Source organism: Ctenopharyngodon idella, chromosome 3 (genome assembly GCF_019924925.1).
Source record: "Ctenopharyngodon idella isolate HZGC_01 chromosome 3, HZGC01, whole genome shotgun sequence".
Taxonomy (NCBI): Eukaryota; Metazoa; Chordata; class Actinopteri; order Cypriniformes; family Xenocyprididae; genus Ctenopharyngodon; species Ctenopharyngodon idella.
In genome coordinates this window covers 18944771-18967804 of record NC_067222.1, presented here as the reverse complement: position 1 = coordinate 18967804, position 23034 = coordinate 18944771, and the positions used below count along the sequence as shown (strand labels likewise).

Here is a 23034-nt window from a genome sequence, read left to right as displayed (position 1 = left end):
TGAAGTACTCACGCTTTTAAAAAACTACAAACTTGAGAAGTTTTATGACCAGTTTGTTGAACTTGGGATTGAAGATGTGCAGGATTTCATTGACGGTGTAACTGATGAGGACTTGGACAACATGGGTAAGATTTATGAACAGATTTATCTGCATTTCTATGTGTTTTTATTAATAAAGTTATTGCATGCCGTTAATTATTTAATTATTAAATTACATTCTCTGTGTGGTGTCTCCCAAGAGTTTACGCAAGTTCAGAAGAACAAATTCAGAAACATGATAGAGGAGATTCAGAGACGTGGTTCAGCTCCTCCTCATGAAGAACCATTGAGAAAATCACTGCAGGCATATTCCCTGTATTATTCATTTCCAAAATGCCAAGGGCTCAAAGAAATACTTGGTAAGTCCCTTAAACTTGAAAGACAATAATGATCTTTCTGTGTGATGTTCTAAAAGTTTGTTTTTTTGCACAGATATGGACCCGTTACAAAACACAGTGGAGGATCTTATTCTGAGGATTGGCTTTGGCGAGAACATCAGTGACGACATGACTGTGTGTCTGTTCACCGCTGAGGGAATGCCTTTGACAGATGATCCATTCTTCAATACATGTTAGTGTTTATTGATACTTTCATATATTAATAATTTGATGCTGTAACACGGTATGCAGTATACGGCACTGAAATCAGAAACCTTTTGTACTTTACCAATTTGATTTATTTTAATACTTCATATTTGTAACAATCACATGATTTAAATGAAAAAAAATTAGAATTATGGATGTCAATTTTCATGAATAGTGAATATCGATTTCTATTAACTCACCCTCATGTCGTTCCACACCCGTAAGACCTTCATTCATCTTAAGAGCACAAATTAAGATATTTTTGATAAAATCCGATGGCTCAGTGAGGCCTCCATTGACAGCAAGACAATTAACACTTTCAGATGCCCAGAAAGCTACTAAAGTCATATTTAAAACAGTTCATGTGACTACAGTGGTTCAACCTTAATATTATAAAGCGGCGAGAATACTTGTGCGCCAAAATAACGACTTTATTCAATACTATCTAGTAATGGGCGATTTCATAACACTGATTCATGAAGCTTCAAAACTTTACGAATCTTTTGTTTCGAATCAGTGGTTCGGAGCGCGTATCAAACTGCCGAAGTCACGTGAACTATTGAAATTTCGAAACATTTATGATGTAATGAAGCCTCGTTTACTGTAATCACATGACTTTGGTGCTCTGAACCACTGATTCAAAACAAAAGATTCATCACGTTATTTTACATATGCATATGATTACGTATGAGATTGCTAGTTTCTTCGTTCTTCTTATGATACACTGTATGTCATCTGTAAATTTGACCATAACTGCCCTAAATTTATGTTTATATTGGTTAATAAGCAAAGCTATAAATTGTTAAATTGATTATTTATCTTTTTATTTTACAAGCTTACCATACTACTAGCCTGTTAGCCAGCTTGTATCTAGAGCTTTGTTCTAATATCTTGGATAATTTCTTAAAAACATGCCAATAATAAAATATGAAACAATATTTTTTTTTCGAAATTTAACAGATAATATATTATTATATTTAATTTAAAACTTAGAAGTATACTTGCAGTATAAAACGACTAAACAACTGCTAGTTTAGTCGTTTTATACTGCAAGTATACTTCTAAGTTTTAAATTAAATATAATACTGAGAGAATACTTCAAAGTGTAATTTCATAAATGTGCTAGAAGTATTTGACTAGTAAACTCTCACTATACCTATAAGTACAGTTGCAGGACAAACAAAAAACTTAGTTGTGTACTCAAAGTCTACTACTTACACTTAAAGTATACTAAGAAGTATACATTTACACACTAAAAAGTGGGCCAATTTAGTAGTTTTGAAATAGTACACTAGTTGCACCTGGAATTAAAATTGATTTTTGGTTATCTGATCAGAAGTGGCCAGCCAGCCCTTACAAAATATAATACTTCAAGTTCATTTTAAGTATACTAAAGTAAAGTTCAAGTGTATTTTAAAGTATACTTTATGTAGTAAACTCACTCATTGTGCTCATTGAAACAAACAAATATTTGAAATATTGACAAAGTCAGAATTACAGGAAATAAAGACAAAGTCATTGATTAATCGTTGATATCTCTATTTAGGATGTTCACACAGCTCTGATTTTCTCCATTTAAAGTAACTGAAATTGTCTTTGCATTTTTCATCCGTTCTCACAGGGTCCCTGAAAGACAGGCACATTGAAAATGGCAGTGAACTGTATGCCATATTTACACCAAAAGAAAATTTAAGAGTAACTGCCACAGACTCCCAGCAGCAAGACAGCAGAAGAAATGAAGGCCCAAACACTGTCTTCTGTCATGTGATGCTAAAAGTAAAAAAGAATTGGCTCTAGCCAGCTATATACAACATTATTCAACCCCCAAAAACTCTTTTGTCTTAGCCATATTTTCTACTCCACTTCAGCACATGCATGGGCAGAATGTATGCATGTGTAGCAAATTAAGTGTTGTTAGAATTATTAAAAGGCGTATTTGTGTTTTAACACATTTTTTTTTTCTCTACCATTCTAGTAAGTGACGTAAAAACAGAAATGTTGAATAGGGGATGAGTAATTATCACACAGCTGTGTTATGAAAAAATCCTATAACTCAAATGTATAACATTATATATTGACATTAATGCTTTTAATATGCCACACTTTTTTTTTTTTTTTATCTCAGGATCTTTAGCAAAGCTTACATTTGTAAATTGTTACAGTCTCTGTGCGGTTGAATAATTTTGAATGCAAGTGTATATGCATGTAGGTATGGACAACACACACACATACAACTATTTTCTCAAACAGGGCAGGTATGACATCCATGTGAACTTGGACTGTGACACATTGATTGACTTGAGAGGACAGCTTTCACTTGAGAGTGGAATACCTTCACATGTGCTTCACCTTAAGTAATTTGCTTCATTTTAATTCAAAATATTCTAAATACAATATCTGTGGCAGTAGTATTTGTCCCGGTGGTTAAATCTTACTAAATTTAATCAATACTTATTGTTTGTCTCTTTTATAGGGACTGTGACTGGAATGTCGGTGAAACACTATATAATCTGGGAGTCCGTGAGGACACAGTGCTACAGTTCTCTTTGTCTTCATTTCATGATGAAGTACCGGAGATGAATAAATTCTGCCAAAGTGATATCACACCATCAGTGAAACAAACAGAGAAGGGCCTCAGTGCCTTTTTCTCTGTCTTGAATGCCATCGTAAGTTTCCTTTTCTGATTACTCTCTTTACGTTTTTTTCAGTATTAAAACAATTACCTCACATCACATTCAAAATGTTTGCTTTACACAACAAAATAAATAATGCTCTGCATTTCAAAGCACTTTTGACGATGATTACCACTTGTGTATGGTGGCTGGGAGAGAAAACACATGCAACTGAAGAAAACACATGCAAACACAAAAATTAAGAAAACATCAGTTTGACAACACGTGCGTTTCTGCATTTGGTTGTGTTGTGAGTATTTGCAACAGGTTTCTGTATTTTTGGGTTTCTGGCCTCCTACTTCCTTTCATCATATAAGTACATTTTCTGGTTAAATCAACATCCCATAATAGTCTTTAACATCCCATAATAGTCATGGACATTCCATAATAGTTGTTCCGACCTGTCATGTGTGAATATATTTAATTTGAAACATCTTATCTAATTCCCAGGGCTTCTTCCCAGCCTAACTGACCTTGACTGCAGAAAGTTGTTATTCCCAAGTTGATTATCACAACATTTGTAGATTAGCTTTGAAAATATCAGAGAGGGAGAGAGAGAAACATAAAACATATCTTTCACCAAGTATATGGCAGAAAAGTGACCCAATACTTAGACATAAAAATAAAAATCTATGTGTGATGGTATATATATCTCCATGCTCATCAATCAAAATCTAACCCTTACATGTACAGCATAACCTCCGCTGGGCAGCGACCTGCTTAAAACCTTTGGTTCGTCCCCTTACATTCATAAACAGTTAGCACTCTTTTGAAACTCCCTCTGTCAAACAACATATCTTAGAAACAATAAAGGAAGAAAATCTGTTTTCAGTATATGGAATGATTATACACGTATCTCTTTGTTAGAAACAAATTACATTTTTTCATAATTAGAAAGCTATGAAAGGATTATGTTAGAAAATATATGTAACCATGTAAGATGAACAAATTTGATCATGTATAAAACATCACTGAATACATAAAAGCAAATAATATTTCTCTTGCAGTATCTGCAGCTGGTTTGTGTATTTGGTTGCGTTGTATGTATTTTTGGCACGTGTTGTCAAACTGATGAATATGTTTTCTTAGTTAGGGCCCGAGCACCGATGGTGTGAGGACCCTATTGTAACTGCTCGGCAAATTTTACTACTTCTCCAAAATGAATCACATTTTTGATGGCCTAAACGTGCTCGAAAACTCTGCACACGTGTCAGAAGTGGTGAAACTTTACGTCTGATATGGGTCTCAGAATTAGGTGTGGCAAAATGGCTCGATAGCGCCACCTACGAAATTTCAATTAAGCGCCCTTCGCACTACGTTTGACGGAAATTCGTTAGACACGTGTAACAGCCCAATACCTACAAAAAAGTCCCTGGGTGCAAAATCTGAAAACCCAACAGAAAGTGAGATATTTTGACTTTTTCTTTGCAAAATTTGCCATTTCCAGATGTTGTATTTTAACAAACTCCTCCTAGAGCTTTAATCAGATCAACATCATATTTGGTCAGTCTAATCTTAAAACCTTTGTGATGTTAAATTGCGAAGATCTAGAGTTTTCGCTGAAGGGCTTGTCCGTGGCGGCCTGACAAACTTTGATGTTTCGCCATGAAACAGGAAGTTGTTGTAACTTGGGCATACAATGTCCGATCTGCCCCAAACTTCACATGTTTTATTAGAGTCCTGGCCTGAAGACATCTTTCCATACTTCTCCTGTATTTACTCGCTTACATGCATGTCGCCCACTGTTCACTGTTTTCCTGAGGCCAACGGGTGGTGGTGACCCCAGGTGCGAGGGCCCTTTCATCGCTGCTTGCAGCTTTAATTTGCTGTTGTTTTTTCTCTCTGCGTGTTTTCTTCAGTTGCAGAGCGTTGAGCTGTCTCATACTTCTGGCATGCATAGCACATCAAACTCTCCTCTCTAATATACTAACCTGATACATGGATCATAAACTGATAACCTACATTAAACCATATTAGGCTATAATAGTTAGGCCTACTTATTTATCATGAATAGGCTCTTTTTTATGCTCAATGTATGGATATCTAATACTATGCTTTCACTAATTCTGAACATCTAGAGAATTGAAGATGGAGGAGATGAGTTCAAGGAAGTGATTGCATACATTCGGAAAATCAGTGGATGCAATGCCTTAGCTCAGAGCTTGTTTCAGGTTATGTGCCAAAACGTGACTGGTACACGGGTCCAGAAGGTACAAATATGCATTTTTCATTAAAGAAAATTTTACGTTTTTTTTTTTTTTTTCTATAAACATGCTATATATGTACAGTATATAATGTCTTAATTTGTTATTTTGCCTATACTTGCAGATTGCTATAGTAGAAGGACTTTACTATCTCTTCAGAGAGTTGTTACCCAGCCATACAAAAAGATCTGATGACAGGATAATTGAGGACATGGATGTTTTTGAGTATGCCCCAGTTTGCTGGGCCTACCTCATGTCTCAAGCACAGGTATAACTGCATTGTATAATGCACAGGTCATGCAACAAAAAACCTGCCTTTTTTTTTTTTTTTTCAAAGAAGCATTTCAAGTTTACAACAACAATGACAAATTTTTAGTGTCTTACATGTATTCACCCAATCGATTGTTGTTTAATTCATATCAATATTTCAACAAAACAATGACAGTTAACTGCATCAGATCATTCAGTTCTTTCAGTATTTCTCCCTGCAGGATATGAGCACAGAGCATGAAAACTATACTCAAATTTCCATGAAGGCACCGTCAACAAATCAGCGTTTTTCTGAGCCGGTGCGTGTACCAGGCGTGCCTGAAGTTTTTGAGAGAATGGATGTGCTGGATGTGATTAGAGGTAAAAGTCTTCACTTTTCATTTGATTGTTTTTGCTGTTTGGTGGGTTATAAACTGGTGGCCAAAATTATTACAACACTCTGCATACAGTCAAACCAAATTTATTCAGACACCTTGAACATTTCATTCATTAATACAGTTTATTCACTATAGTTTAAAAAAGGTAATAAAATATGACAAGATCTCAGAGTTAAACTGTGTCAGAAAAAAAATAATCTTAATTATGTCAGATAACACTTAAGCAAAACATGGTCAGGTCAAAGTGTCTGAATAAATTTTGGTTCCAGATTTGTATAAATTTTACTGGTAGTCCACTGGATGAAGAATTTTGGGGTATAATATGTCACAGTTTACTTAATTTTGCTATCCTCACTTACATAAATGAACTATAGTGTCCTGAACCCACTAGTAAAAATATAGCAAAAATATCAAAAATGTCTAAAGAATTTTTGGTTTAACTGTATTTAATAGGTTTCGTTTGTTTTTTGTTGAACTGGCCGTTACAATACCCATAAAATGAACAAAATATCTACAAAGTCATCATTATGCTCAAAAACCATAAAATAGAGCCATCATAAAGAGATTTTGGTCAAAAACCAGTTCAACTATGGTTTTGTTGTGGTTATATAGTCAACACACCAAAAAAAACATGGTTTTACTGCGAGAAAACCATGGTTAATTTTTGTTTACCCTCAAGCCATCCTAAGTGTGTATGACTTTCTTCTATCAGCCAAACACAATCGGAGTTATATCAAAAAATATCCTGGCTCCTCCAAGCTTTATAATGGGAGTGAATGGGGGACAAGATTTTGAAGGCCAAAAAAGTAATCCATACACTCCAGGGTGTTAATAAAGGCCTTCTGAAGTGAAGCGGTTGGTTTGTGTGAGAAAAATATCCATATTTAAATCTTTATCCACCTTATTTTTCATGTAAGAGCGGGCGCTGCCATCTTTTAAATATAATGTGTTAGATTTCCGGTAAGCCACTTCCGCTAATCAAAAGATTGTGAATCTGTAGTTGTGCAACGACTTTGTAGTTTAGACTAGCTAGCTAACTTTTAATATGGACTACAGAAAGACTGGCGTCCTTTGCCCAGTTAGGGGGTGCTGTAATAACTGGTTCAAGTGTAAAAAATACCTGCAAAATATGCATTTTGACCATTATCCACGTGATCAGAGCTGACTGTGGATGTGGGAAACCCTATGATCTAAACGATGTTAAACGAACGTCTCTGAGCGACAGCAGGAAATACTAGAAAATGTCCTCATAAGATATGTCAGACCACTTCTTCATTTCATCCTCCCACTGTGTTATACAACGCAGTTGTGCTAAATATTTACCATCACAGTGTTTAATATTGTTTTGTGCGTGCTCTTACAACATCGCTCCTTACCTACCGGCTAGCGAAACAAAAGTCTAACACATTAGAAGGAAGTACATCACCGCATTTACTTCCGTGTTAGGTGGATAGCCTAAAATAAATAGCTTCCGGCAGATGGCCAACGCAAATCAACTTATGCCAAAAGAGTAACTTCTGGCATGATGCATGACCCATCCACGAACATGGAAACGCAGAGAATAGAGCAGAACAAACACCAGTCACGAATTAGAAGTGCCCAGCTACGAGAGGCGTCTAAACTCTCGCTACTCCTACATCCTGCGTCACACGTCACATCAAGAATTTAAATATGGATATTTTTCTTACAAAAACCCATCGCTTCACTTCAGAAGGCCTTTATTAACCCCCTGGAGCCGTATGGATTCAAACTTGCTTAAGAAGGAAAATATTCCCAACTCTTTAAACTCAGTCTACCCCATGACAATACTTATAATAATTATACTTATGTATAATTATTCTCTGTTTTTATTTTTACTTTTTTAGAGGGTGGTCGAATTCCAAACTGCAGTGAACTGAACCTTAAAGAGACATCACTGAAAAAAGCCACTGATGTTGAAAAGATTTTGCTCAGTCTCCCACCGTTTATTGAATCCTTCCCCCTTTGGACTGACTGTGATGGCACTACACCTGATTCCAGGTATGACACATTTTCACCTGCTGAATCATTTAATTTTTTTACAGGAACATGTGATTTAGTGCATATATTTAGCAAAATGCCCTTTTCTATAGTTATTTTTGTTGCTGACTAACGAGTTTATGAGCATTGAATCTTACTGTGATTATGGATGGCTGCGCTACAGATAATGTGAAGTTCAGGCAGTAACAGAAAAGAGCAAAGATTAAAAGATATTGAGAATAAGTTCCATTTCAGTATCAATTAAAAACATGAATTATTAATGATTAGTTGCATCCACACAGTTGACATGTTTATCTGTTGTAGTTTATCCATGTTGTGTGCATGAAATAGACGCTGTCTTCCTGCACTTTCACAGGCGAAAATATCACTCGCAAATTAATATTTTTAGCAGCCAGTACGACCGTTTTAGTCAGAGTCTGGAGCCCTGGCTCGACACAGCAGTTAATTTCACAGTCAAAATGAACTAAAAACACTTCATTTGTGTCTCAAATCAACTCATTCTTCCAGAACAGGCTTTTACCCAACAAACACAAAACAAAAATGACGCTCTCTACCGTTTGTAATTCACGCCAGTTTGTTACATTATCCACACTGTAATCTGCTTTACAGTATGTCAATAATTGAAGTCTCGAACTAGGAAACACACGAGATAACTTGGAGTAAAAAGAACACACAACCACATTACCTGTATACAACAACAACACAAGACAGAGAACAGACTGAAACTAAGGGCTTATATTCTATAATATTGTCTCGGTTACAAAGGTAACCCTTGTTCCCTGAAGGAGGGAACGGAGACGTACGTCGGACAGACCGACGAATAGGAATCTCGCTAGAGAGGCCAATCTGCTTCGAGTGTACCTAAACGAGCCAATGCACATTGGCATGCAATCATATGCATCAGCTGCTCGCCTCGCAGCGCGGGTATTTAATGAGCAGCAGGTGCGTTGCATCTTCAGGTTTTCGCTTCGGAGCCGAACAGGTTAGGTGGCAGCATCAGCGGGGTACAGCGTCTGTGGCGACGGGACGTACGTCTCCGTTCCCTCCTTCAGGGAACGAGGGTTACCTTTGTAACCGGGACGTACGTCTCCGTTCCCTCCTTCAGGGAACGAGGGTTACCTTTGTAACCGAGACGTTCCCATTCAGTCGGTCACATTCGACGTACGTCAGACAGACCGACGAATAGGAATCCCTACCAAAGCGCCACAGGGGCTGCCCCCTTCCAGCTCTCTGTGCAAGCCTCCTGTACCCCCTTGCCTATGGACGGTGGGACAGGGCTAACACAGAGAGTGTCGATCACTGCTGGTCCCCAAAAAAAAACCCATTCAGTGAGACTATTGGATGACACTGGGAAAGCGTACCCTTCCACTGGAAAGGAACGCTGCGGAAGCCACATCCTTCCCCGAAGGAGTTATGTGGAGAGTACATATGGACTAACCCCGTAGGGCTGTACTACATATGGAAGTACTGGGGTGACTCCAACCTGATGAGAGGTGGGTTCTCCCAGAGGGAAAGACACGGACTTCGTTTAGGAGCAACCGTGGAACTACACATATGGGATCCCTGTAGGGACACACATATGGTACCCAGCCTAAATCCGGTTCTCAAGGATACAACGGAGTATAGGCCTGGCACCAGACGCTCCGCCATGCCGGCTGCCGAAGCGAGATCGGAGGACTCAACAGGGTCTGCCTTGTAGGGACTCTCTGGAGTAATAAGCGCATGTAAGCACAGCAAGCTGACACTAAGCCGGGGCCTCTCCGTGCCTCTGACCTGAGAACACGGGAGGAGACCGGCTCGACACGAAGGCTATAGAATCTAGTGAACGTGTTAGGTGTCGCCCAGCCCGCAGCTCCACAAATGTCTGTCAGAGAGGCGCCATGAGCCAGCGCCCAGGAGGATGCAACACCTCTCGTGGAGTGAGCATGCAACCTGAGCGGGCAGGGCACGCCTTGAGCTTGGTAAGCCAAGGCGATGGCGTCCACTATCCAGTGGGCCATCCTCTGCTTGGAAACAGCCTTTCCCTTCTGCTGGCCTCCGTAACAGAGAAAGAGCTGGTCTGAGGTCCTGAAGCTTTGAGTTCTGTCTAAGTACAGTCACAAGGCGCGAACTGGACAGAGCAAAGCCAGGGCTGGGTCTGCCTCCTCCGGGCGCAGCGCTTGCAGGCTCACTACCTGGTCCCTGAAGGGAGTGGTAGGAACCTTGGGCACATAGCCAGGCCGGGGTCTCAGTACCACGTGGCTGTAGCCCGGCCCGAACTCTAGGCACGAATCATCGACCGAAAATGCCTGCAGGTCCCCTACCCTCTTGATGGAGGGCAACGCAACCAGCAGCAAAGTCTTCATAGACAGAATCTTTAAGTCTGCTGACTGCAAGGGCTCTAAGGGAGCATTCTGGAGAGCTCGAAGCACCAGAGCAAGGTCCCAAGAGGGTAAGGAGGGGGGTCGAGGAGGATTTAATCGTCTCACCCCCCTAAGGAACCTGACGACCAGGTCGTGCTTACCATCGATGTGGTCGTGGTATGCGGAAATCGCAGCAGCATGAACTTTGAGGGTAGAGGGGGACAGCCTACGCTCCGACCCTTGCTGCAAGAATGAAAGCACGACTCTGATCGAACATCTTCGGGGGTCTTTCCGGCGAGAAGAGCACCACTCGACGAACAGGTTCCACTTCAAGGCGTAAGCACGTCTCATAGACGGTGCACGTGCCGAAGTGATGGTGTTAAGTACCTCGGGGGGTAAGTCACCTAGAACCTCCACGTCCCGTCCAGGGACCAGACATGGAGTTTCCAGAGGTCTGGACGCAGGTGCCAAAGAGTGCCCCGTCTCTGAGAAAGAAGGTCTTTCCTCAGAGGAATGCGCCAGGGAGGGGCTGTCGCGAGGAGTGAGAGTTCCGGGAACCAGGTCCGGTTGGGCCAATAGGGCGCAACCAGCAGGACCTGCTCCTCGTCCTCCCTGACTTTGCACAAGGTCTGTGCAAGTAGGCTCACTGGGGGAAACGCATATTTGCGAAGGCCCCGGGGCCAGCTGTGTGCCAGTGCATCTCTCCCGAGTGTTCCCTCGGACAGGGAGTAAAACCGCTGGCAGTGAAAGGTTTCTGGCGAGGCAAACAGGTCTACCTGAGCCTCTCCGAACTCCCTCCAAATCAGCTGGACCACCTGGGGATGGAGTCGCCACTCTCCCGGCAGCGCAGCTCGTGAGAGCTCGGCGGCCACACGGTTGAGCACCCCAGGAATATGAATGGCGCGAAGCGACCTCAGATGCTTCTGACTCCAAAGGAGGAGATGGCGGGCGAGTTGCGACATGCGACGGAAGCGTAGACCACCTTGACGGTTGATGTACGCAACAGTCTCAGTGTTGTCTGTACGGACCAGCACATGCTTGCCCCGTAACAGCCCTTTCAGGCGGCTCAGGGCAAGGCTTACTGCTAGCAACTCGAGGGAGTTGATGTGCCAGTGCAGTTGGGGGCCCGTCCAAACTCCTGATACTGCATGCCCATTGTACGTGGCACCCCAGCCGGCGGCAGAGGCATCTGTGAACATCACAGCATGCCGGGACACCTGCTCTAGGGGCACTCCTGCCCGAAGAAACAAGGGGTCTGACCACGGGCTGAAGGTTTGGCGGCATTCCGGAGTGATTGCCACTCGGAACGTGCCGCGTTGCCACGGCCATCTCGGGACTCGGCCGTGAAGCCAGTGCTGAAGCGGTCTCATAAGAAGCAAACCGAGCGGGGTTACTGCCGCTGCGGCTGCCATATGCCCCAGGAGCCTCTGAAAGAATTTCAGTGGGACCGCTGTCCTGCCTTTGAACGTATTCAGGCAGTTCAACACCGACTGAGCACGTTCCTCTGTGAGGCGTGCTATCTGTTCGACCGAATCCAACTCCATACCGAGGAAAGAGATCCTCTGCACAGGGGAGAGTTTGCTCTTTTCCCAGTTGACCTGAAGGCCCGACTGGCTTACGTGACTGATCACCAGGTCCCTGTGTTCGCGCAACTGAACCCGAGACTGCGCTAAAATAAGCCAGTCGTTGAGATAGTTGAGGATGCGAACACCTTGTTCTCTCATGGGAACAAGGGCTCCCTCCACGACCTTCGTGAAGACGTGGGGAGACAGGGCCAGCCCGAAGGTTAGGACCTTGTACTGATATGCTCGACCCTCGAACGCAAAGCGCAGGAACGGTCTGTGTCGAGGTAGAAACGAGACATGAAAGTACGCGTCCTTCAGGTCGATCGCTGCAAACCAATCTTGGGGACGGATGCACTCGAAAATGCGTTTCTGCGTGAGCATTTTGAACATTTTGAACGGTAGCTTGTGGAGGCTCCGCAGGTCCAAGATCGGTCGTAACTCACCGCTTTTCTTGGGTACAATGAAGTAGGGACTGTAGAACCCTGACCTCATATCGGCTGGAGGGACCGGCTCTATCGCGTCCTTCGCCAGTAGGAACGCGATCTTCGCACGCAAGACATGGGCATCGACAGCTTTCACTGAAGTGAAGTGGACGCCCCTAAACTTGGGGGGACGCTGGGCGAACTGAATCGCATAGCCGAGTCTGATGGTCCGAATGAGCCAGCGAGACGGACTGGGGAGCGCTAACCAGGCTCGCAGAGACCATACAAGCGGGATCAAAGGAACCTGTCGTGTGCTCTCCTTTCTTTGAAGACGCTGCTCTTACCAGCTGTAAGAACAGCTATTCAGCGCTCAAAAGCGCACCGTTACCGGCCGTGAAAACAGCCCTTTACAGCTAGGAACAGCTGCAAGCAAAAAAGAAAAATAATCAAAAGTAAGAGAGGACTTGACCCCACTGCTATGCTGTCTGCCCGCACCGAGAAAAGAGCAGTGTGAAGAGCTGGACCCGTCTAGAAGACACTTGCTTGAAGAAACACACAGACGCATCTGTTCGGCTCCGAAGCGAAAAGCTGAAGATGCAGCGCACCTGCTGCTCATTAAATACCCGTGCTGCGAGGCGAGCAGCTGTTGCATATGATTGCATGCCAATGTGCATTGGCTCGTTTAGTTACACTCAAAGCAGATTGGCCTCTCTAGCGAGATTCCTATTCGTCGGTCTGTCCAACGTACGTCGAACGTGACCGACTGAATGGGAAAGATAATTCTCATTATCTGTAATGCTTATCCTGCTCTTTATATTAGTTTTAACATCAATCCAGAGGAAACATTTGCCCAAATGAACAAGAAAGTGGAGGATTATTCTCATTTGGTCGTAACTCCACCACTACAGCTCAAGGATTTCGGAGTCTGCGCACCACGCTTGATCCTCCTCAGTCCTGGTAACTGATCATGTTTGCTTTAGAATAACTGATAATATTCCACTCTCTATTACTAGTAATGATATTAATATTACCCAGCAGGGGTATTAACTAATGTTTTACTGTTACAGAAAGATTTGGTATGTACAGCTATAAAGATAAAGGGACTCCTCAAAGCATTGTTGTTTTTGAACCTCTTGCTGGAAAACACATCACTGTGGACATAGATGAGCTGGCTAACAAGTACGTATTCTTCTTTATTCATCATTTTAGCTAAGGGATAGTTAAAAACAAGATATTTTTGAGTAAGTATAAGAAAGAATGTCACAATTTTAGAATATGAGAATACATTTTTGTGTGAACTGTCCTTTTAATTAAAATGCCACGGCTCATTTTTTTTTTTTTTTATTGCAATCTCTTCTTGTAGATAAATCTTGTTAATAAATTGACTTGACTTGTAAGCTTTACAAATAGCCATGTGACTGGTTTGATTATATATGTCTCCCTAGACTGAGAGATGTCAGAGAAGATCTAACTTTCAAAGTCACCAAGACTCCAAAAGAAGCTATTGTGGTACGTTTACTATCGTACATGAATAAGTCAGAAATAAGAAGGCTCCATAATGTAATCTGTGTGGCATTTCATGTTTTAAAGGTACTTCTAGACTCAAGTTCCTCCATGGGTGAGGAGTGTTTTGACAAAGACTGCAAAATGAAGCGAATTGAAGCCATCAAAGAAATATTTGACAGCTTTGCCAACCGATGCATGGCTTATAATTTTGAACAAGTTATCTGCCTCGTAAAGTTTGACTCTGTAGTCAAAACTCTTCATACATTCACAGAAACTGTGGAAACCTTTAAGGTAAATTAAAGTCTTTTAGATTTTATTTTTTTAATGATTTGTGTTTTATTATTATTTGTAAATATATTTGAAATGCTCAACGCCCATATGTTATAAAACTGAAATATTTTGTACAAAAATTGTATATCATAACAATACATAAAAGCTTTCCTTGTGTTTCAGGAGCATGTACATGGACTTCAGCCATCTGGAGCCACTTTGTTGTATGATGCTTTAAATCGTGGCTGCAAAGAACTGAACCAAATCAGACAGAGATTTCCAGATTGCCGATGTCGCATTTTATGCCTGACGGATGGAAATGACTGTGGGTGTGTTTTCAATAACTCTCAGATTCCAGTTTTAAGTTATAAAAGTTGTGTACTTAATCATCTGGTAACACTTTAGATACTGTTCCATCATAATTAGGTCCTGTGATTTCCATGATGCAGAAAACGCGGACGGAATCGCGGAATCCAGTCATAAAAACGGAATTTACTGTATAACTCAGAATGTCACGGAATTTGTCATTTTTTATTTTTTTTATTAATAAAAAAAAAAAAAAAAAAAAAGGTCAGTACAGTTAAATTAAATCCCAACCTCGCAACCGGCGAGCTTGAGGGCGTCGCGGCCGGCGGGCTTGAGGGCGTCGCGGCCGGCGGGCCTGAGGGCGTCGCGGCCGGCGGAGGCTTAGGAATGCCAGCCGCTCGTGCTGAAGTCAGCGGTGGATCAGCCACACTGGAACGCAACCCACTCCGCTCCCAAACAGATCCAGAGACGTGATGTAGATCTAGAAGATCAGCGGAGATGGGACGTGACTCGGGAAGTTTAACTTGGACTTGACTTGGCATTGTAGTAGTGGCCACCATTTTGTGAGTGTCATCTGGTGCGGCAGCCATTACACGACCAGACGAGGTGTCGCATTCCTCCGCGACACCCACAGTGAAGGGAGAGCCCACATTCAATAAAGCATAATCCAGAAACTGACTTAGAGATGAACGGGGTCCCTCACGAATGAGTTGTTTTTTAAGTGGCTGATTGATGCCCTCACAGAAAAAGTCTATGAGCACGCAGTCCGGCAGATCTGACCAATAAGCAATGTTCAAATATTCAGTGATATAATCCTCTATCGATCGTGTGCCCTGCGTGAGTCCTAATAACAATTGTGCGATGTTCCTACCGGGCCATTGTTCTTCAGGAAAGCCGCTGGATCCATGTGTTGGCGAAGTCTTCTGTAATGATGGGTCGGCAGAGCGGGGATCCATTTGCAAGCTTTATTAAGAACAGTATTTACACAGGTAGACAGGAGCAAAGGCAGGAACATAAACAAGGACAGGCAATGGTCGAGGCAGGCGGCAGACAAACAGTATCGGGTCACAGGCAGAGATCAGGGCAGGCGGCAAACAAACACAGTCCAGTACACAGGCAAGGTTCAGGGCAGGCAGCAGAGAATCACAAAGAATAAACAATCCAAACGGAAACCAGGAAACAGTCCACAAGAAAACGCTTAGTAATGATCACCACGGCAAATCAAGACTTCGCAAAGGGTGTGTGTGTGTGTGTGTGTGTGTGTGTCTTAAATAGTCCAGGTAATGATCTGCAGGTGTGTGTGGCAATTGGTGATTGGTGCATGTGATTGAAAGGGAGGATTATGGGAAGTGGAGTCCAGGAACTGACAGGAACAGACAGTGATCGTGACACAAATGAAGGCATAAAACATAAATTTATCTTTTAATCAAATTAATTATTTTTTTTTTTTGTCAAACAAATTGCTGCACAAGAGCTTTACTGTTAAAATTAAAAATTGAGATTTTCATATTTAAATACTCTTTTTGCGGTTTAATATTCACGGACACTAGTCTATCTAGCGATTTTCCGGCGCCACCCGAGCTCCTCGCCCTGCCGACGCCACCCGAGCTCCTCGCCCTGCCGGCGCCACCCGAGCTCCTTACCCACGAAACCGCCACGGCCTCCGTTGAATTCCCCAAGAACTTTTTGGGGGGGGGCCATATACCTGAGGGTGGGGAGCTTGTGGGTGGGGAGCTTGTGGGTGGGGACACCGCACGGCCGCGATCATCAGCGGCCTCCGAACTGCTTGAGCTTGCGGGTGGGGACCTTACACGCCCACGGCCTTCAACCGCCTGTGAACTGCTGTGGCCGGCTACGGACCCTGACCTGCCGTGGTCGCCCAAGCCACCTGACCTGCCGTGGTTGCCCAAGCCACCTGACCTGCCGTGGGCGCCCAAGCTACCTGACCTGCCGTGGCCTCCCGACACTCCTGACCCGCCGTGGCTGCCCGTGGCACCTGACCCGCCGTGGCTGCCCTTTGAACCTAACCCACCATGGCTATCCGTGGCACATGACCCGCCGTGGCTGCCTGAGTTCCTGGACCTGCATTGGAGACCCCGTTCCCGTCTGCCAACAGGTCTCCAATGCACCCACCCCCCCCTCCCTATCTGTGCCATTTACGCCGCGAGGACGCGCCTTCCGGAAGGGGGCGTTATGTCACGATCACCGTCTGTTCCTGTCAGTTCCTGGACTCCATTTCCCATAATCCTCCCTTCCAATCACATGCACACTCCACACCAATCACCAAGTGCCACACACACCTGCAGATCATTACCTGGACTATAAAGGACTTACACACACACCACCTCACCGTGAAGTCTTTGTTTTCCCCCGGTGATCAACTCTGAGCGTTTTCTTGTGGACTGTTTACCCTGTTACCGTTGGATTGTTTATTCTCTGTGACCCTTGCTGCCTGCCCTGATCTTTGCCTGTTTCCTGGACTGTGATTGTTTGCTGCCTGCCCTGATCCTTGCCTGTACCCTGATTCTGTTTGTCTGCCGCTCTGCCGACCCATCATTACAATAACAAACAAAACATCGTATTTTATTGCATTTCTCAACTGGTATGTTATATCAGAATTATTAATAATATTTTTGTCTTCTAGTTTATAAAATATCTGCAGACAAAGCGCTGTTTATCTATGCATTTACACACAACTATACTCAAACTGCGATCGCTCGTGGAGATAATAAATAATTTCCATAGAGTTGTGTTTACTTGGAGCATTCAAGATGTACAAATTAATTTAATGAGTGACATGATATTCTTACAAAATCCAGATCGATGTGTATGCCGGTTGACACTGCAAAGAAGTTGATGGCTTCAAACATTGTTGTTGATGCTGTGCTGATTGGAGCCGTACACAACACTGAGCTGCATGGGATCAGCAATGTTACAGGTAACTTTTTTATATTTATAAAATAAGTAACTAGGCTTTTTTTATACAATTGTGCTTAATATTGTTTGGCTAATTATTACAGCTAATTTTGTTGTTGTTTTGAGGTGGTTGCTGTTTTAAGCCTGAAACGAGCAAAGAAGCCTTGCAACTCTTTGAGATGGAAACGGTCTTGTCAACGGAGCTAAGAAAGGAAAAGAAACACTTCGATATATCATCGATTAACACCGTGGTACTGCATTTAGGATACCTTATATTTCAGTCATACAGATTATGAATGTTGTTTGCTAAAAGAATGACAGCAGACTGAAAACATGATGCAAAAAAAGCTTTGAAACCAATTGTTTTTATTGATGTATTTGACAGAATGACCTGAACATCTTTGGGATGTGTGGTTATGATGTCAAACCAGAGGTTAAATTACCTCCACAGATACACAACAGTGTGACACTGACGAAGAAGTAAGAGCTAGCAGTGAATTCAGATGTGCATCTAAGCATGTATACAATTTCACAGTAATTTTACTATATTTTGGAGAACTTAACTTAATGTACAGTGCTTTGATTTATCAGTCTTAAATTAGAAAATAAGTTCAAATGAAACATTATGAAGGAAATTATTAAAGAAAATGTCCATTCAGCATTGAAGGCGATAAACGTACATTACTTGATATTGTGTCTGAATCTTTTCTTTCACTTCAAAACACACTTCATCGCCTACTGTACTTTAGTGATCGGATTTCTTTACACTGAGTCAAACTGAATGGGATTTTAATGTTCATCATGAGGTACAAATGAAAATTTAAGTGTCTCACCATCTATGCAAAACTAATTGCAGTGCTTTGAAAAAGAGGATCATGGAATCCAAGTCGGGGATCTTTTTGGAGAAGGACAAGAGGATTTTGGAAGAGCTCAAAAATCTTCACTGCGACCCTCACCCTTTCTGCACAGTGCTGCCCTCTGAGTCGGATTTTAGTAAGAAATTGATGTTGTTTAATATTAATAATAGTGTATTAACATATAATAATGGCTTGCATGAATTAAATAATTGTATAAAAATAAATAATTTGTCTGTGACTGTTTAAATAATGCCATTCTTTTCTTCAGCCTTTTGGAAGATTCTCATGAGAGGTCCACCTGACACCCCTTACGAAGATGGAGTCTTTGAGCTGTATTGTGAGTTTGGTCCTGAGTACCCTGTGAAACCACCTCTTGTGAGATTCGTCACCCCTGTATCCTTTTTTCCACTGCTGTCCTCACATTTGGGACATCCGTACAAGACCTGGATGAACTAATAGCAGTTTTCTTTCAGCAGTTACAGATAGGTGACATAGACATTCGTCCAGTTTAAAAAACACAAAATGAGAATTTTCAATCAAGCATAACAATAAACATAACATTTTTCCCCACACTTCATTTTTATTACAGTCCCTTAACTTCAATCATTTACAAAGGTTTACCATTGCAATGTGAACAATGTGGGAAGAATCTGTCACAACGTATTTGATCGAAATTACTCAGCCCACGTTACCATGAGAGAGATCCTGGATGCGATATTTGGGCTCCTGATCGCTCCTGAACCAGAAGATCCTCTTGACAGGTAAATATATAGGCTATAACAGGGTTACAGGTTTAGAGATTTTAAAGTAGTAGCTATTTAGATTTTTTATAAAGTAGTCATTATGTAAGCTTTATGCTATTTGTTAAGCATCTTGGCAGAAGAATTCCAGAGCAACAAACACAAATATGAGGAAGAAGCCAAGAAAAGCACAAAGATGTATGCCAGTTCCTCTCTGGATGACTTGGAAAAGGTAATTTCAAAACCGCAGTTCCATGAAGTTAACAAAAGCCTCCTTCCTACTTGGATTTAGATCATCTACCTGTCCGTTAGATCCAGCTCCTACTTCACTTCTTCAAAACTGCCTGTCTGTAATCTCATCTCCTAGTGCTCATTTGATCAACTGTTCAAGTTCCTTCTGGGTCTGGCTCGTTATCATTAAAAATGGCTCCTATCGTAAAGAAACCAGGGATAGATTCTTCTGTAATGAATAATTTCAGAACTATATCTAATCTTTCTTTCGTTTCCAAGCTGCTTGAAAAAAAAATATAGTAGTTGCCTCTCAGCTACAAGCTCATCTCTCTGCTAACAGTCTTCCTGATCTGGCTTTCGATCAGGCCACAGCACTGAAACAGCATTGGTAAAAATGACTAATGACCTCCTAATATCTGCTGATTCTGGTTGTCTTTCTGTTCTCATCATGCCTGACTTAACAGCAGCCTTTGACACTGTATTTCATCACATACTTACCTCTCGGCTATCGACATCACTGGTAGTGCTTTTTCTTGGTTTACTTAAAGGGTTAGTTCACCCAAAAATGAAAATAATGTCATTAATTACTGACCCTCATGTCGTTTGACACATGTAAGACCTTCTTCGTTCATCTTCAGAACACAAATTAAGATATTTTTTGATGAAATCCGATGACTCGACAGCAAGATTTCCTTTTTCAAAACCCAGAAAGGTACTAAAAACATTTAAAACGGGTCATGTGACTACAGTGGTTCAACCTTAATGTTATGAAGCGATGAGAACTTTTTTTTTTGCGCCAAAAAACCCCAAAACAAAATCGCGATCAGTGGTTCAGATCGTGTATCAAACTGCCAAAGTCACTTGAACTATTGAAATTTCGAAACACTTACAACATAACGAAGCCTCGTTTACTGAAATCGCGTGACTTTGGTGCTCTGAACCACTGATTCAAAACAAAAGATTCGTAAAACTTCATGAATCAGTGTTTTGAAATCGCCCATCACTAGAAATTGTTGAATAAAGTCGTTATTTTGTTAATTTTTTTGTGCACAAAAAGTATTCTTAATGCTTCATAACATTAATGTTGAACCACTGTAGTCACATGAACTGTTTTAAATATGTATTTAGTACCTTTCTGGACCTTGAAAAAGGAAATGATTTTAATTTTTGGGTGAAATAACCCTTTAATATCTCACTGACAGACAATTTTTTTTATTACTGTCCATAACTTCAAATCTTCTCTGTGTTCTCTTTCTCAAGGTGTCCCTCAAGGCTCTGTTCTTGGTCCACTTCTGTTACCCCTTTGCTTTCTAATCTACTATGGTTACCTGTTCCTGTTTGCATTCAGTATAAAGTTCTCTTGTTTTAAATGTCTTCATGGACTTGCTCCCCATTATTTATCTGATCTTCTGCACTATTTTCCTCCTCCTCGCTCTCTCCGGTCATCTGACTCAAAACTGCTTACTGTACCTCGTTTTCGTCTCTCAACAATGGGCGGTAGATCATTCAGTGCTGTGGCGCTGAAACTCTAGAATTGTCTTCCTCTAACTCTTCGTGCAACTTCTACTATATCCTCTTTCAAATCTTTTCTTACAGTATTTCCAATCCTCTTCTGTTTAGTGTTCTGCTGTATATTTGTTTGTGTATATGTGATGGATACTTATGTTTGATGCTGTGTTTGCTATTTCCTTTGTACAGCGACCTTGAGCTTGGGAAAAGCGCTTTATTTATTTATTTATTTATTTATTTATTTATTTATTTAGTAGTAGTATTAACTACTAACTCTCATAATTAATTTAAAAACAGCAAACAGTGCCTATACAGACATGTGCTTGATTTTATTAGTACTGTCCAATTTAATTTTTTATATAAAGAGCAAGTATATTCTAAACTCTTTCTTTCTTTCCTAGAAATATGTAGGTCCAGAGTTACAGAAAAATATCACTCCTCCTACTTTAACTTGTCCTCTGTCACACAAGTTGTTTGTTGATCCAGTGAAAACCACAGATGGGATGGTGTACGAACGCAGTGCTATTGAGGATCATGTGAAGCAGTAAGTTATCTACAAATAAAAAGCTAACTATAACAATATCTTTAAATATAAAGCAGATTATTCTGGAATATTTTTTTTTTTTCCTCCCAGGATTTAAAATGATGTATTTACTAGAATTTACCAGTTGGACTGATCTACATTAGACAAATCTTATATCAAAGTACCTCTTTGGGCTATTGTGTGGGGAAAAAATGTATGGATATCAAAAAATTTAATAAAACCATACATTTTTTCCCCACACAATAGCCCGAATAGGTACTTTGATATTAAGATCTTAATCTTAATCTTATATCAAAGTACCTCTTTGGGCTATTGCGTGGGGAAAAAATGTATGGTTTTATTTTCCAATTTTGACTTTCATTATAATTTTAGGCATGGAAGTACTGATCCACTGACGGAAGATGTGCTACAGATAGCACACTTAAAGCCAGATCTGAACACGAAGAAGGCTGCTAAGGAATATCGCATGTCACAGATCAAGGAAAAACCCGTTTAGGATTTTTCATTCAGATGCACCATTACGATAATCTTGCCAATTTTGAGAGCAGTTTCATTTTTGTTATTATTCCTGCTTGGGACCCTTTGTTCTCACTTTTTCTAAATAGAGGGCTTACTTTATCTTAATATGTAAGATTTTACCCCTTTTATTTCAGCAATATATTATTACGTTTCTGTAATTCAAAATGTTGATTTTGGTTTGATGTTGCTTTAATCTGTTCATGACTCACTGTCAGTTTTCTGTTAGTAACCATTGCTAAATTACAAATCAATAAAAGTAATATTAAAACCATGTGGGCAGTTTTATATTAACTGAATCAGGTTTTCTGTGTCAGTATCAGAATGTAGTTAATATTACATGGACTCTCCCCTACATTACACACCCACAAAGAAGAACTAAAAATATTGCCTGCATGGGCAAATATTGTGAGGCATGAAGTATAGTAAATGTTCACATCTTATGTAAAGTCATTTGAACATTCAATCCTTAAAACTAATATCTATTTTCATGCTATTAGTACTTATTTTTAGATTCTAGTATCTATTCCATTAGGTACTAGTACTTTAATTTGCTACTAGTGCTTATTTTTTATTTTTAGGTACTAGTACCTTTTTGAAGATACTAGTAGCCTACATACTAGTTCTTATTCCAATAGTTTCTAGTATTTAATTATACTTAAGAAAAATGAACTAGTAGGCCTACTTATTTTTTAGTCACTACTAACTTTTTAGACCAAAGATTTCCTGAACTTAATAGGTACTAGTACTTTTTAAATTTCTTAAATTTCTACTTGTATATAAATAAGTTTCTGCTTGGTGTCAGCCCTACATTTCAGGTCGACGTAAACCCCAACACATAAATGGTGTAAAGGCCTTAAATGCTTGAACCCCAATAACTGCTGCTTGCAGCTATATTTTTAAAGATAGTTTTAGTTTCTCCAATCCTTTTTTTTTTGTGTGCTTTATTACACCCATATGTGACATTCGAATACTATAAAATATGCCTGAAAAAGAATATGCTAAAACACACAGAGAATGAAAAAGCTTAAACAGTAATACTTGATACACACCGAGCATACTTACACACACACACACACACACACGTTTTCTTGTAGATTCAGTATTTGAAATGTATGATGGGTAACAATGTTTTCTGCAAATAT

General features: G+C 40.8%; 1 protein-coding gene across 3 annotated transcripts; it reads left to right on the top strand.

The window, feature by feature from the left end:
• Positions 1-21377, top strand: LOC127508106 (uncharacterized). 3 transcript variants are annotated; one of them, XM_051885747.1, is made up of 23 exons: positions 1-125; positions 240-398; positions 472-609; positions 2245-2399; positions 2874-2977; positions 3097-3289; positions 5374-5505; positions 5624-5767; positions 5991-6129; positions 8012-8165; positions 13315-13451; positions 13562-13673; positions 13940-14003; positions 14085-14291; positions 14454-14599; positions 17396-17514; positions 17619-17743; positions 17878-17972; positions 18349-18485; positions 18618-18742; positions 18965-19110; positions 19219-19321; positions 21231-21377. In XM_051885747.1, exons 1-23 carry the CDS (start codon positions 122-124, stop codon positions 21375-21377), a joined length of 2985 nt encoding a protein of 994 aa, XP_051741707.1. In that variant the 5' UTR covers positions 1-121. The 3 variants fall into 3 exon arrangements, with proteins under 3 accessions (XP_051741707.1, XP_051741708.1, XP_051741709.1); XM_051885748.1 differs by lacking the exon at positions 19219-19321 and having other exon boundaries at positions 21231-21368; XM_051885749.1 differs by lacking the exons at positions 17878-17972; positions 18349-18485; positions 18618-18742; ... (1 more) ...; positions 19219-19321; positions 21231-21377 and having other exon boundaries at positions 14454-14595.
• The last annotated feature ends 1657 nt before the right edge of the window (positions 21378-23034 follow it).